At 53.8% G+C, this 14,649-nt stretch overlaps 2 protein-coding genes across 6 annotated transcripts in view; both read left to right on the top strand.

Annotated features, from left to right (window-relative positions):
* WHRN (whirlin) overlaps positions 1 to 2,995 on the top strand; it is a gene marked incomplete in the record, with an annotated part of 108,332 nt that extends 105,337 nt beyond the window's left edge. Inside the window, 3 exon segments of the mRNA XM_027769617.1 lie at positions 1,282 to 1,336; positions 1,838 to 1,960; positions 2,178 to 2,995. Coding sequence (XP_027625418.1) covers positions 1,282 to 1,336; positions 1,838 to 1,960; positions 2,178 to 2,360 — 361 coding nt within the window.
* Positions 2,996 to 7,842: 4,847 nt separating this feature from the next.
* The window catches only part of AKNA (AT-hook transcription factor), a 61,672-nt gene continuing 54,865 nt past the window's right edge, over positions 7,843 to 14,649 (top strand). The window contains exon 1 of one of the 5 annotated variants that reach the window (XM_027769577.1): positions 7,843 to 7,903. The gene's annotated coding sequence lies outside the window, so the exon portion shown is untranslated. Of the gene's footprint in view, positions 7,904 to 8,438; positions 8,556 to 9,650; positions 9,843 to 14,649 lie in introns of those variants that run through there. The other 4 variants (XM_027769584.1, XM_014585680.2, XM_014585682.2 and 1 more) reach the window with 4 other exon arrangements.

Below are 14,649 nucleotides of genomic sequence, written 5' to 3'. Positions count from 1 at the left end.
CCAGCCAGTGGTGTAGTGGAGAAGACGGCTGGATCCGCATGGCCAGCGGTGTGGTTCCAGGCCCGCACCCAGCAGCTTGAGAAATACTCTAGACACGTGTGTACGTGCCCAGAGTCCCCAGAGGAGGATGGAGGTGAAAGGATCGTGGTGTCACCATCCCCCCAGGGGTGCTTTCTCACTTTCTCTCTCTCTTTCTCTGGCAAGTGCATATGCCCTCCGACAAATTAAAAGTAATAAACTAAAATAAAGCGCTTCCCGTGTGCCGACATTGTCCCAGGGTCTAGCATATGTTAACCCGCTGACTCCCAGCAGCCCTAGGAGGCTGGTACGATTATTATCTCCAGTTTACAGATAACAGCACCGAGACCGGGTGCAGCGAGGAGCCGGTGGTTCGGCACAGTCCGTTCTCACGACGCTTTTTCTCGCTCCGCTGTGTCTGTGAGCCTTGGCGATGACCCCACCGCACAGGCACCATCGTGTTAGAACGAGAACGCAGTAGGCTCAGAGAGGCTGGGATACTCACCCAGGCGTGCACAGCTGGGCCAACCTGCCAGACCCCGGAGTGTGTGTTCTCAACCCAGGGTGCCACACTCAGGGGCCAGGCTGTCACACACAGAGGAAAGCAGCCCGGGTGACCGAGTCGGAGGGCCTGTGCCCACCATTCCGTTCAGGCCGCCTGGGGGACCTTCAGGAGTACAGGCTGGCGTGGGCTTTTCTTTTGTGTGTTTCCCCTGGGGAAGCTAGGAATTTCATTTTTATTTGAAATCTGACTTAAATGTGTCGGCCCGTCATTAAAAATGGGCAGCATTGTATGGGTTTAGAGAGGAAAACAGAAGAACAGCCCCATGCGTGGGCCAGACTTGCCTCCTGACCTGTTTAACGGTTATGTCAGTGGCCGGGAGCTGGGGAGTTGAGGCAGACATCCTGGAGATGGCCGCCTTCAGCCAGGTTCACTTGGAAAAGCAGGCCTTCAGTAATTGGAGTGTGTGATGGGAAGTCTCCCTGCCCTCCAGCCCATAATCCTTTCATTCTTCCCTCATCTTTGCCTGGGGAATTGCTCCAGCCTTCTAGCCTTAAGCTCCATCACCGCCTCCAGGAAGTCCTCCCTGACATCAGCTGCATAAACTGCTAATCTCCTGTTCCCCTCCTCCCTGCAGCCTCCACACTCTCCCAGCTCTCGGACAGTGGGCAGACCCTGAGTGAGGACAGTGGCGTGGATGCTGGCGAAGCAGAGCCCAGTGCCCCAGGCCGAGGCAGACAGACGGCATCCACCAAGAGCAGGAGTAGCAAGGAGCCACCTCGGAATGAGAGGACTGCAGAGGGGGCCCAGAAACCGGTGAGCTAGCAGCAGGGGTGCAGGGGCCTGAGGGGGAGGCAGGCCCAGGAGGGAAGCGGGAGGTCCTAGGCCAGAGTGCAGCTCCGTGGGTGACCACCAGGGGAAGTAGTGAGCCCCTCTCACTGGAGGGTTGGGAATCAGAAAGAGCCTTATACCCAGCATCTGGAGCCCAGTTTAAGTCCACCTCTGGCACCCGGTGGCTGAGACAGCAGGCTGCGCTCAGGACTCTTGATGGTCCCCTCTGTTCTGACGTAACCTGGTGGCTGAGACAGTCTGCAGTCAGACAGGCCTGGACTCGAGTCCTGATGCCACCACCAGGCAGCCTTGGGAAGCTCCTTAGGTGTTTGTGGGGATTAGAAGGCCGGGGACACTGAGTGCTTAGCTTAGCGCCAGGCACCCCTGAGGCTCCCAGCACGGGGTTGGAGTCACCGCCAAGGCCTCTGGCCAGGCTGGCTCCTGAGAAGGCCTCAGTGGTGTCTGCCCCTCTCCTCACGCCCGCAGCCAGGGCTCCTTGAGCCCACATCCACTCTGATCCGCGTGAAGAAGAGCGCAGCCACGCTGGGCATTGCCATCGAGGGTGGTGCCAACACCCGCCAGCCTCTGCCCAGGATCGTCACCATTCAGGTATGTCCCCAGGGGCCTCACTCGGGCCTCCCCGGAAGGTGACCCAGCACCCGATGGCAGCCCCAAGCTCGCATCAGCTTTACTCTGTGAAGCCTGGTATGCCTGGCCCGGGTGGTGGATTCCCAGTCTGCAGCGCGGCCTGCAGTGTTGAGTGGTCAGAACCAGGCCCACCTCACCCCGGGTGCCTCGTGTGACCCCGTCCTGTGTTCCCCTGCAGCGAGGCGGCTCGGCCCACAACTGTGGGCAGCTCAAGGTGGGCCATGTGATCCTGGAAGTGAACGGACTGACGCTCCGGGGCAAGGAGCACCGGGAGGCCGCCCGCATCATCGCCGAGGCCTTCAAGACCAAGGAGCGTGACTACATCGACTTTCTGGTCACTGAGTTCAACGTGATGCTCTAGGGGCTCAGTCCTGAGGGTCTCCTGCCACTGCCCAGCCCCTGCTCCTGGCCTCGCCTCCCTCCTGGCACCATTGGGCTCCTTGAGGGATCAGGGCTATATGGCCAGGGTAGCAGGAAGATGCACCCCTCCATCCCAGCCTGCAGGACCAGAACCAGGAGGAGAAAGCGGGCTAGGCACACAGATGGGCGAGCCAGGATCCGGTGCTGTGTCGGGTATACAGTAGGCACTCAATACAAGCAGGTCCCAACGGGGGGAGAAAGAAGAGGAAGGACAGAGTGCCTGCTTTTCCAGGTTGGAGGGGAGACTCAGCCCATCCCCGGATGCCCGAGCCTTTGTCTGGAGTGAGGTCACGTGAGGACTGATGGCCATGGCTAACCCCCACCAGGGGCATCTTGCAGGACCTTTAGTGCCACAGATAAGCATCGAGCACCCCCATCCACACCCCATTCCTCCCAGCTCCTTGTCCCCCATGGTATTTATTATTTATTTCCCTCCCCGCTCTCCTGGGGACCCCAAGGCCCCGGCTTCCCACCGCACCCCATCCTATCCCAGAGGCCTTGCAGGTGACCAGCAGCGTCAGTGTATTTATATACAGAGCTTATGACTTTAATTTTTCAATAAAGAAATCAGAACGAGGTCTGGCCTCTGTACTGCGTACAGTGCCTGTGTGGTCAGGGTTGACTGCTCGACATGGAGAGAGGGGTGGGTAGGACAGGGGGCGCACCCGGCCACTCTCTAATGCTGCCCCTCTGACTTGATTTGGGGTGCCCAGTGAGATGTGCAAAAGCATTTGCGTGACACCACATCTTGGTGCACCTTCCTCGAAGGTTGGAGGCCAAAATGGGAGTATATACAGATAGTATTTTGGGGGGTGGTTGACTGTTAGCTTTAGTTTTTTTGTAATAGATTGTGTGCACTTACCAGAGAGCGAGGGAGGGGGAAAGTGAGAAAGAAGTACCCCCAGGAGGAGTGGCCATGCCACAATCCCTTCTTCTCCATTCTCCTTTGGGATTTTGGGCACACATGCACATGCACCCTGCATGTTTTTCAAGCTTCCGGAGCCAGGATTTGACCCATACAGTCAGCCATGTAGGCTCCAGTCACCATAACGACTTCACCTTTGGCTGGCTCCTACACATAATATTTTTATTGGAACACACAGAGATGTTATGGGACCAAACATGCAATGTGCATGAGTGTTTGAAAACACAGACACAGCCCGTCTGAGGCCAGTTCCCAGAGCTGACAGCAGAGTGTGGAGGACAAGGCAGGGAAGGGGAGGAAGCCCAGGGAGAGATTTCAGACTGATCTCATAGGGATCCCCTGATCCCTGGCATGTGGGGCAGGGCCCCCTGCCTGTCAATCTCTGGACTGGCCTGGGGCAGAGGCAGTCCATCCCCAACCACTTCCTGCCTCTCCCACCTGCATGGGCCACCCTGTCCCAACAGTTAGAGACAGTGGGAAACAAAACACATGGGAAGGGGAAGGAAAAAAAGCTGGCAGGAAAAAAAAAAAAGACCTGCAGTATGGCCTCAGTGCCAGCCCCAGGCCCCACCTTCTGTCTTCAGGATTCGTTCAGTGGAGAACGAGTTTGAAGTCATGCTTGGCCTAGCCCAGTGTTCAGGAGTTTGCCAAAGCAGGGTTAGGGGGTCAGGTGGTTCCAAGGTCTTGTCCCAGATCCTGTTTTCTGTTGTTCCTGTTCCCATTTTAGTCCAAGCAGATCATCTGAAGCCAGAGCCACGGGCTCCCCTCTGAGAAGCTGGTCTCCTGAAGGCTCTGGCTCCCCTCCCTGCAGAGTCCCAATATCTGGGAGGGCATAGCCCCCACCTGGCTGCATGCAGGCTCTGTAGGGCCTCAGACTCCAACTCAAATCCTGTTGGTCATGGGCAAGTCATTTTCCTCTCTGTAAAGTGGGTTTAGTAAGCTAAGTTCCCATCTGTAAAGTGGGTTTAGTAAGCTAAGTAATGCCCCACCCCACACACACACCAGCCAGCCAGTTTTCCGTTGCCAGAACCTACAAACCTGTAAAAGGGACTTTGCAGGTGTGAGTAAGTTGAGGTGAGACAGGGAGATGACACCACATTATCTGGGTGGGTCGTGTATAATCACAAGGGTTTATGTAAGAGGGAGGAAGGAGGAAATTCGACACTGGGAAGGAAAAACCGCCTGAGGATGGAAGCAGATGGAGTGAAGTTCTTCAAAGCTGCAGGAAGGACCACAGGCCAAGGGGTGTAGATGGCCACGGGAAACTGAGAAAGGCGAAGAGATGGGTTTCCCTCTCAGAACTGATGCCTTGAGGGACCAGCAGTTAGCGTAATGGCTATGTCGCTGGACTCCCACGTAGTCAACTGTGGTTCGAGTCCCGGACCCGGTGGCTTAAACTCACGTCGGGCGCGTGTACGTGCATGCCCAAGATCCCGAGAGGAGAATGGAGGAGAAGGGATTGCGGCGTGACCATCCCCCATGGGGGGTGATTTCTCGCTTTCTATCTCTCTGTCTCTCTCTGTCTGTCTGGTGAGCGCACACGCCCTATAGCAAAAAAAAAAACCTCTCCAAAGGGAAAAAAGAAAAAAGAACTGATGCCTTGATACTAACCCTGCACAGGTGGGGCACCTGTCTTTATTTTTTGAGCCATTAAATGTCTTAATTTGTCACAGCAGCCATACAAATGAAACAAATGCAGTGGGGATACGGGGATCCTCCTTCCTGGTGAGGGTGGGGATCTGAGTGTGGGTTACAACACAGGCTCAGGGTCAGCCATGGGGAGGGGACCGTGTTGTGGTGCTGATGGCCTAGGAAGGTGGCCTCTGGCCTAGTGAATGCTGTGGATGGAAATAACCGCTGCAGAAATGATGATTAGCGTGGTTTATTACTAAGCACGAGATCGAATGGGCAACCCGGAAAAAGACAAGCGCATTTGTCGGGGTGCTGAGATACAGGGGTTCCTTTTACAGAGTTTGGAGGGCAGAAGAGTTGTCAACCAGCATGAGGAGTCTTCTACATTGGCCTGACTCCAAACGGTGGGACATCTGGAAGCTGAGGCTTATAGGTTATAGGTGAGTTTGAAGTTCTTAGATTAGTAATTGGGTAAAACACACACACACACACACACACACACACACACATATACACACAAGTCAGGGCCAGTAGATGACGTGGTGGTTAAGGTGCTGGACTCCCATATGACTGACCTTGGTTCAAGTCCTGGACCTGGTGGCTTGCTTTCTTACTTTCTCTTTCGCTCTGTCTCTCTCCTCTTTCTCTCTCTCTCTCTGGTGAGAACATGTGCTCTAAAGCAAAATTTAGCAAAATAATACTAAAATCTTAAAATAATTATTTAAAAAAACGCAAGACTCTGTTCCTGAAAGAAACCAGCCAAAGAGTCTCTGCACTTCATTGTAAGAGATAAGAAAGCTTCCTACAAAACCACAACGCCTAGGACAGGATGTAGAACGCACTATCAATGGCCTTTTTATATTTGTAGGCGTGACTCTCCCAGGTCCCTGGAAATGACTTCGGAATAGGAAAAGTAGCCAGAATTCTGTCCTCAACATCATACTGTGAAGGCTCATCATTGAACATCCATTCAGAGCAGAAAGCTCTCAGGCCAGTCACTGTCCTGCTCTGTACTCTGGGCCAGGTCTGAGTGGGCTTGCCATTTCCCTGGGGTCCAGTCCCCAGGGGATAGCCCCCAGCATTCTGAAAGAGTAGATGAGAGTTTCTGGGACCATGACTGCTGGGATCCCCAAGCCTGACTCTGGAACTGCAGCCCAGTGGGTGTGAAGGTCCTTCCAGTAGAATTTTAGTGCTAAAAAAGATTCCTTTGCAAGTGGGCTCAGTAAGGTCAAGCTGCAGTCCAGGGCACAGTAGCACAGCTCAGAGGACATGTTCCCCCCCCCCCCCCCAGCTACCTGTGGCCTGGGCCTGCTCTTTCCAACATGAAGCCCCAGAATGAGCACCTGTCCTAGTGTCTTTTAAAGGGGCCCAAAATAGTGAGCTAAAAAGACTTTGAATATAGAAATCAGGGAAGTCGTGTCCAGGCCACATGGACCTGTGTCCCTCATATTATTATTCATGACGGCCAGGCGGGAGGGGAGTGGGGGGGACAGCTGGCGAGCTTTAGTCTGCCCCTCTCTTATTGGAGAACCCTGGCAGATTCCACAGTGCACTAAGTCTCAATTTTTCTTTCCATCCAAGAATGTCAGGCAGGATGGCAGGCTGCTCAACTCCAGGGACACATTCGCTCCCATGACAGTGTAAACAGGCCGTGCCTTGAGCCCTTCCTGCCCTGACACTCTAGGGCCAGAAGATGGCAGGAGGGGGGCAAGTGTGGCTCCTGGGCTGCGGGCCTGCCCAGACAGGTGCTGAGTTGGTCCCGAGTCACCTGGAGGAATGGGACAACCCCATGAAGGGAACACAAGGACAGAGAGCAAGGCACAATGCAGTATCCACACCGCAGAGCCAGACTCCTGGGATCAAATCCTACATCCACCACTTTCTAGCTATGTGACCAGGGCCAAGTCATTTGACCTCTCTGAGCCTCTGCTTGCCCATTTTTCGATGAGGAGCATAATATTAATCCAACTTGCCGGTTATTGTAACGGTTAATGACAATGCTTGCCCCTTGCACACTGCCCTCAGTAAATGGAAGCTGCTGCTATGATTACCTCTGGACACCTGGCAGGGTTGACGGGGGCAGTAACTGGCATCCCAGAGAACTGCGAAGGGAACTGGTCTCCAACGCTATTGTGTGATAGGGTTGGTCCAGGAGCTCTCAGCTAGTGCCATTGAGTTACCCCTTACAGGTCTAGTCCTGTATTTGCTTACTCCCCGCAGCAACCCCATGGGGTAGGCGTTATAAATCCCATCGCCTGAAGTGCAGAGGTTGATCTGGGACCAGAGCCCGGGTCAGTTTGACAGCACACACCGCCATTCAGGGTGCGCTCTTAGATGGACAATGGGCTATTCGGGTCCTGTATTCACTGGGGGACCTTGTGCAAGTTCTTGGTCTGGTTCCCGAACTTGTCTGATGGGGAAGTGGAATAGACTATACTAGGGAGTAAGGATACCATCGAAGGAGCCTGGGCATAGGAAGAGTTCACAACGATGCCCGGCGCGTATTCAGGTCTCAGGAAAAGCGTGTTACTGTTGTTATCAGGCAGTCCATTTCAGCCATCAAGGTTGTGATTTCTTCCTCACGGTGGCTCTGTGCAGCCCTGCCTCAGTCTCCCAGTCTGCCGCAGGGCACCTTCCCTAAGGAGACGTGGCCTCCCAGATGTGAGACGCTCTGTCCCGGATCTGGGCTGCGGCGCCCCTCCTCCGAGCTCTTAGGGGCGGGACGCTGGCAGCCGCCTCCCCGAGATTGGTGGAGCTCCCAGAGGTCCCGCCCCAGGGCCGGCACCCCGACAAGGCGCCCGCCCCGCGCCGTCGCTGGCCCGCCTCGGAGATTATGCAAAGAGGCCTCCGCCCCGCCCCGCGCCCGGATTGGAGGTCTTTGTTTGCCGCTCAACTCCAGGAAACCGCCCGAGCGCCGCTGCCAGCAGGTGAGTCGTGGGGAGGGGCTCGCGATGGGTCCAGTGCGCGTCCGGCCCCTCTGTGGGTCTCAGTTTCTCGGTCGGGAGAATGGGGCGGGAAAGTGGACCAGGCCGATGGGCTCCGATCCACGGGGATTGAGCTGCTTTCGGTCTGCCCCACGTGGAAACCCCACACGCACGCGGAGACAGACCGCAGCTCCGGGAATGGGAGGGAGCCCTGGACAGGCAAGCAGGGCCGGAGTCCAGGCCCCGCCAGGGCGGGATTTCGCGGCCTCCACCCTCCGGCCTCAGTCTCCACCTCCGCACAATGGGGGCGTCGGCTCTCTGCTCTCCAGCTGGAGCTGACGGCAGGGAGGGGAGGGGTCCCCAGGGAGGCCGGACGTGGTCCTTGGCGGGGCCTCGGGCTGTTTTGACTGGAGGCGTGGCCTGGGTTACTGTGGTTACTGGGAAGGTGGGGCTTTTCTGTTCTGGGATTTGTGTGAGGTTCGCTCCCCCGGCAACAGCCCGCGCAGCCTGGCGGCTCGGAGCCGCGAGCACTCCCCGGACGCACAACGCAAGTTTCTTTTCCTCTTTTTGGCAGCGGGAGGGAGATAGAACAAGGGCCGTCGTGAGGTGGGCGGCGCCGACAGTGACAGGGCCTGGAATGGGCTACAAAATTAAGGTCAGTCCCCTTTACGTACACAGAAGTGACCGAGGCGCAGAGAGGGGCCGCGGCTTGTCCAAGGACGCACAGCAGGGAACCGTAGAGATGGCCTCTCCCCAGTTTGATGGAGCTGGCGCGGGCTGAGCCACAGCCAGCTTGCTGTGTGACCTTGGACGAGATTCTTCCAGGGCTCTTCTCTCGGGCTTTTGTTGAAAGGGCAGGTTGGAGCGGATCATTACCTACGATTAAAAGCCTCTGTTTCTGGGTGAGAACATTGGAAAGGAGAGGTGCCCGTAACACACCCGGGCTGTCTGGGAGCTGAGTAGAGACGCTGAGACGGGCTACAGTGAAAAGAGACATTGTTCTGATCTCTAGAAAAGACATGGGCTGAAACTGAAGCATGAAGGACTGACGTTAGGCACATACAGGGACTTCCCTAAAGAATTTTCCAGGTGCCTCCTTTGGGGCTCGGGGTTTTCATGTTGGACTGTTTTGTTTCATTTAGAAAACTGCCCATCTGTTTGAGAGAACTTAAATCTGATTTATTTACTAACGGAAGGATGGAACCTATGGTGTGTGAGGGCCTTGCTAGCTGGATTTATTCCCGGGAGAGGTGTCAGTTCTTTTGCTGGAGGGTCCCGGTGCCCACGTGGGGCCTTCACCTCCCAAATTCCAGCCGGTTTGCATTTGGCCATGCTTTGGGCTGTTTCTTACAAGGGGATTTCATCAGCTCCCACTGGCCTGCACTCAGCCAGAGGAGCCAGGGTTGGGGCGTCAGAGGCGGGGACGGTCCAGCACTGCTGTGATACTGTTATGCCAAGAGGATATTTTGGAAACTAGCACACAAACGTTTACCCCTGTGAGGGGGCAGGCAGGGGAGGGCTGAAAGAGTATTCAAAATGCCATCTGGCCAGGAGAGTGCCAGGTCCTCTATATGTTTCCTCTTCCTGGAAGGTAGCAACAATGTGAAGGAGGAGTTCAAGTCCCCAGCCTGGCTTCAGTTCTGAGAGTCTCAGTTTTCCCCTCTATAAAATGGGGGTGGCCACACCCACTTTAGTACCACTCTCCACGGGGGCAGCCTGATGGAAAGCTTTTGCTCCTCCCACAGTCCAGTGAGTGAGGAAACTGAGGCCCAGAGGAAGGAAGGGATGCTGACAACCACAGTACCACGGGTGCTAACGGCTGGTGTCTGAGTGCTGTGTTCACGCCACTGTGCCAAGGGTTTCATTGCAAGGAGTGAGTTGTGAGGGAGTGGCCACTCATCTGTGTTGTCGCTACGGACTCCCAGCGCCTGCGCAGAGCCCTGTAAGTAGCGGGTGCTCAGTACACTCTGGCTGATCGTCTGGATTATATTACTTTCATGACGTTATCTATTATGTGTGTGTAAGTAGGTGAAAGTGTGTGAGCATGTTTATGTGCATGTATGTGTGTAGGTATAGAAGTCAAGCCGGTTTCATGTTGTTAAAGAAGGTGTTATTGTTCCCATTTTACAGATGAGACTCTAAGGTTCAGAGAGGTCAGGTCACTCGACTATAGTCACACAGCTTCTGGCTGTGGTTAGGCAGTGCTTACACAGGGTTAGGCTAGTGCGAGGGTAGTCTGGTGCCATCTGTGAGACCTGCTCGTGCTGGTGGCCTCTTGGTTCTCGTCGGTGACACTGTGTTGGCAGCATGCAACTGGCCACAGTAAGGCACTCACACCTTGGAAATTAGTGAAGGCCACACAGAAGAGCTTTGCTCGGTTTTTTCTTTTGTTTTGTTTTGCCACAGGCCATGTGTGCTGGTCAGAGAGAAAGTGAGAAACGACCCTCCTGGGGGAATGGCTATGCCACAGTCCCTTCTCCTTCATTGTCCTCTTGGGATTGGGGGCACACACATGCACCTGGTGTGATTTTCAAGCCTCCAGGTCCAGCACTCGAATCGCTGAATCAGCCATGTGGGAACCCAGCACTTAAACTCCACGCCACCTGCTGGCCCGTGAGTGTGTTTTTAAAGACTGCTGCATGTGAAGAGTGTCAGAGGCTGGAAGGCCAGCCCTGCTTCTGCCTGGAAGCTAGGATTTGGGGACTTCCTGGCAGTGCAGGGAGCCAGGCCAGAAGGCCTGCACCCCGCTCCAGCTCCCTGAAGTGTGGGGTTGAGAGGGAAACCTTTGTGAAATGAAGTTATGCTATGCGGGGCAGCCACCCTCTGACTGGGCACGAGTGGGCGTGAGCCTGAGTTCCAGGCTGCAATCAACGTCTGGCCTGTAACTTTAAAGTGTTAAAGTGACGGGACCCTGGCTGGTCGCGGTTAGGCAGGAGAAAGGCCTGACCAAAGCAGTGGTCTGAGATTTATCCATTGTGCCGAGGGATTGGAGGGCGAGTCAGGTGGCAGCTGGAAAGAGGCACCGCTGTTGGCCTGGGTGCCAGGAGGAGCTCACAGCAGCACGTCTGTCTGCGGGTTGCGCTGTGCAAACACGCCCAGCTGCCTTACTACACAGGCCCCTGAGGTACACGCCACCCTCAGCCTGCAGATGAGGGTCTCAGAGAGGTCCAGAAACAAAACATCATAGTCTCAGGACCAGTGTTGGACCCTGGCCTTCTTCTTCCCACAGCCTCCCATTTTTAACTCCTCTGCCCCTCCTCCACCCCTGCCAACAATCCCAGCTTGGCTCTGGGCTTTCTTGCCAGTTCCAGCCAAGCTCCGGCTCAGCTGCCAGGCGAGACCCCCTGCTCCGGGGCTACTCCCACACCAGCCCCTAGGTCCCTGCCAGGGTGCCTGCTGAGCTGATTCTGGGGGAGGGGCCAGGAAGCAGGCCAGAGTGGGATGCCCAGCTGTCAGTCTCCTTGGTGTCCTGGGACCACAGCCAAGGACCAGGGATGCTGGGAGGGCTCAGGTCCAGGAAGCCCCCCTCAGCCCCCCTAAGTGAGGAAGTCATCTCAAGGGTAATGGATTATTTGTGAATGCAGCCCCAACTCTAGCTCTAAAGTGCTGTGTGACTTTGGGCAAGTCCTGTAGCCTGTCTGAGCCTTTCTTCATCTGTTAAATGCCTGATTGCTTATAAGGAGCCAATCAGACAGCACAGGCCTTTCCCTGGAGTTAAGTGTGGCCAAGGATGGGGGCTGCTCGCCACCTTTTCTTTGTGTGATTTTGACGTGTCCCTACATGTTGCCTGGTGGAGAGTAACACATAGCATCAGTGGTTAACAAGAGGAGGAGAGGGGACCAGCAGTCAGCATAATGACCATGTCGCTGGACTCCCACGTAGTTGACTGCGGTTTGCGTCCCAGACCCGGTGGCTTAAAACTCATGCCGGACGCGTGTGCGTGCGTGCCCAAGATCCCAAGAGGAGAATGGAGAAGGGATTGCAGCATGGCCATCCCCCCAGGGGGTGATTTCTCGCTTTCTGTCTCTGTGTCTCTCTCTCTTTCTGGTGAGGACACGCACCCTATAGCAAAAACCTCTCCAAGCAAAAAAAAATATACACACACACACACACATATATATATATATAAAAGAGGAGGAGAGGGTCCAGCAGGTGGCATGGTGGTTAAGGACGATGGACTCTCACATGGCCAACCTGGCGACTTACTTTCTCATTTCGTCTCTTCTCTCTCTCCCTGTCCCTCTCTGGTCAAATTTAAATAAATAAATAAATAAATAAATAAGAGGAGGGAAAGTATGAGCATTTCAGAACGTCAGCTACGTCAGCTGACATCAGAGCTGCAAAGGGCCCAACCACTCTTCCCAACCTTCCTGCCCAAGGCCTCATCAGAATGATGCACTGCACAGTTGTCAGGTGCTACTCCTATCTGTTTTCTTTCTTTCTTTTCTTTTTTTTTTTTTAATTTGCCAGAGGGTATGTGTGCTTGCTGGAGAGAGACAGAGTGGGGGGAGAGGAGAAAATATCCCCTATGGGAGGTATTCACACTGCAGTCCCTTCTCCATAACACCCCGCCTTTCAGATTTTTGGTACATGTGCACACATACCCAGTGTGGTTCTCAGGCCTCCGGTTCTGGGACCAAACCTCAGGCTCGGCCATGTGATCCAGCTGCCTTCACCCCACAGCATGGGTTGGTCCTGTTTCTGCTTTTTTAAGATAAGTAGATAATCATTTTATTCTTATTTTTAAAGCAACTATTATTTTTAGAAAATACATACGTAAAAAGGGTAAATTTGGGACCAGCAGGTGGTGTGGTGGTTAAAGTACTGGATCCCATATGGCAACTTAGTGGTTCGAGTCCTGGACCCAACTTGAAAAACAAGCTGGGCATGTGTATGTGCATGCCCAAAATCCTGAGACGGCCATGGGGGAGAAGGAATTGTGGTGTGGCCATCCCTTTCACTTCTCACTTTCCCTCTCTCTGGTGAGTGCACATGCCCTATGGCAAAAAAAAAAGAAAAAAAGATAAATTTGTTTAGTGACAATAAGCAAAAAAACATTCTGGAGCATGTCTTTCATTCTCTCTCTCTTTTTCCTTCTCTCTCTTTCATCTCTTCCTCTCCTCCTCCTCCATATTTTATTGTTTTTATTTCCTTAATGGACTCAAAGTAGATATATACTATCATTATTTTAATTTGCTAGAGGGTGCATGCCCTCACCAGAGAGAGGGAGTGGGGAGGGAAGGAGGGAGAAGGAAAGTTAGAAGCCACCCTCCTTGGGGAATGGTCACACTGCAATCCCTTTTCCTCCATTCTCCTTTCGGGAATGTGAGCACACACACACACACACACACATGTCCCAATGCGTTGGTCAAGCTGCCGGGTCTGGTACTCGAATCATGCTGTTGGCCATGTATGATCAGCTGCTCTAACCATGCCACTCGTTGGCCCAATACGTATTATTTTATAACTGGCTTGTTCAAAGAACATATCACAATTTTTAACATCATTTCCTATTCTTCGATAGTATGACCTCTGATACGTTCATACCATTCCTTTAGGTAAGAAATCATAATTTATTTCATTGATCCCCTATCACTGGACGCTGAGGTTGCTTCCAACCCTTTTACCTACTCGTGTTTCAGTCACAAAGTGATTAAAATCGTACTCTCTAGATTCAGACAGCTTGGCTCAAGCTTGGCTTCTTCACCTGTAAGATTGGCATCATAATTTTTACCTCCTTAGATTGATATGAAGATGGAATAAGGAGACCTTGATCCGTGCAAAGCTTCTTACAGGCTATTTGACACAGAACAGGTGTTCGGGAACACTGCTGTTGGCAGTATGTCCCTAGCACCTGCCCGTGTTTTCTCGTTTGACTCTGAAAAGAGCATGCCTTTGAGCGTATGTGTGAGTGTGTGTTTCCTCCACATAAGCACACCCTCCTTATAACCCACACTCATTGGCTGAGAAAAGCCTGTTTCCTTCCCTCCTCAACCACTCAGCATGGGGACACAGTTTCTAAGTGGGGTAGTGAGCCCTGGGATTGGTTTGGAGGCCATGGGAAAGAGGGTCACAGGGAGGTGGCAGCATTTTCCTCCACTGGGGAGGGCTGGCTCTCCCTTTTCAGGTTCGAGATCCACAGCTGGAGCTCTGGCTGACGCTGAGGAAGCTCCAGAGTCAGGAACGTTCAACTCCGTCGTACAGGAGCAGGCCATGCAGGTGTTATCACTGATAAGGCAAAGCCATCTATTTACAAGCAGTTACTTTGTGCCAGCTGGGACCCGGGGCCGGGAACTTTAGGCACTTATTCTCATTTATCATCCCAAGAACCTATAAAGTCAGCATTGCCTCCATTTTACAGAGAAGGAATCGGGTTCAGAGAGGTTAAGCCACTTACTCAAGGCCACACAGCTTCCAAGGAAGAACCTAGAGTTCTCTGTATGCCTGCAAGGTCCCCGTGCTGTGAACACCTGTGCCCTGCAGCCTCTCACCTGCGTGGCGTTTCCGCCTGTGTGGGCGAATGGAATAGAGTCCAGGAGGCTGCTGTTAGGAGATAATCTCTGACCATCCAGCCATAAGCTCGTTAAGCCCCCAGGTTCCAAAGCTCAGAGAATGGAAGACATTCATCCAGGTCACCAGGCTGGAACTTGGGTCCCCACACTTAGCCAGGCTTCCGTGGTTCTTCTTGATCCACTCTCGAAATCCCGACCCACTTCTCTCTCCCCAGCCTGGGCAGGAAGGAGTGGATG

This window comes from Tupaia chinensis, unplaced genomic scaffold, assembly GCF_000334495.1.
Source record: "Tupaia chinensis unplaced genomic scaffold, TupChi_1.0 Scaffold000081_1, whole genome shotgun sequence".
In the NCBI taxonomy this organism is placed as follows: Eukaryota; Metazoa; Chordata; class Mammalia; order Scandentia; family Tupaiidae; genus Tupaia; species Tupaia belangeri.
The sequence above is the reverse complement of the archived record's forward strand: the minus strand, read 5'-3'. Positions and strand labels throughout refer to the sequence as shown.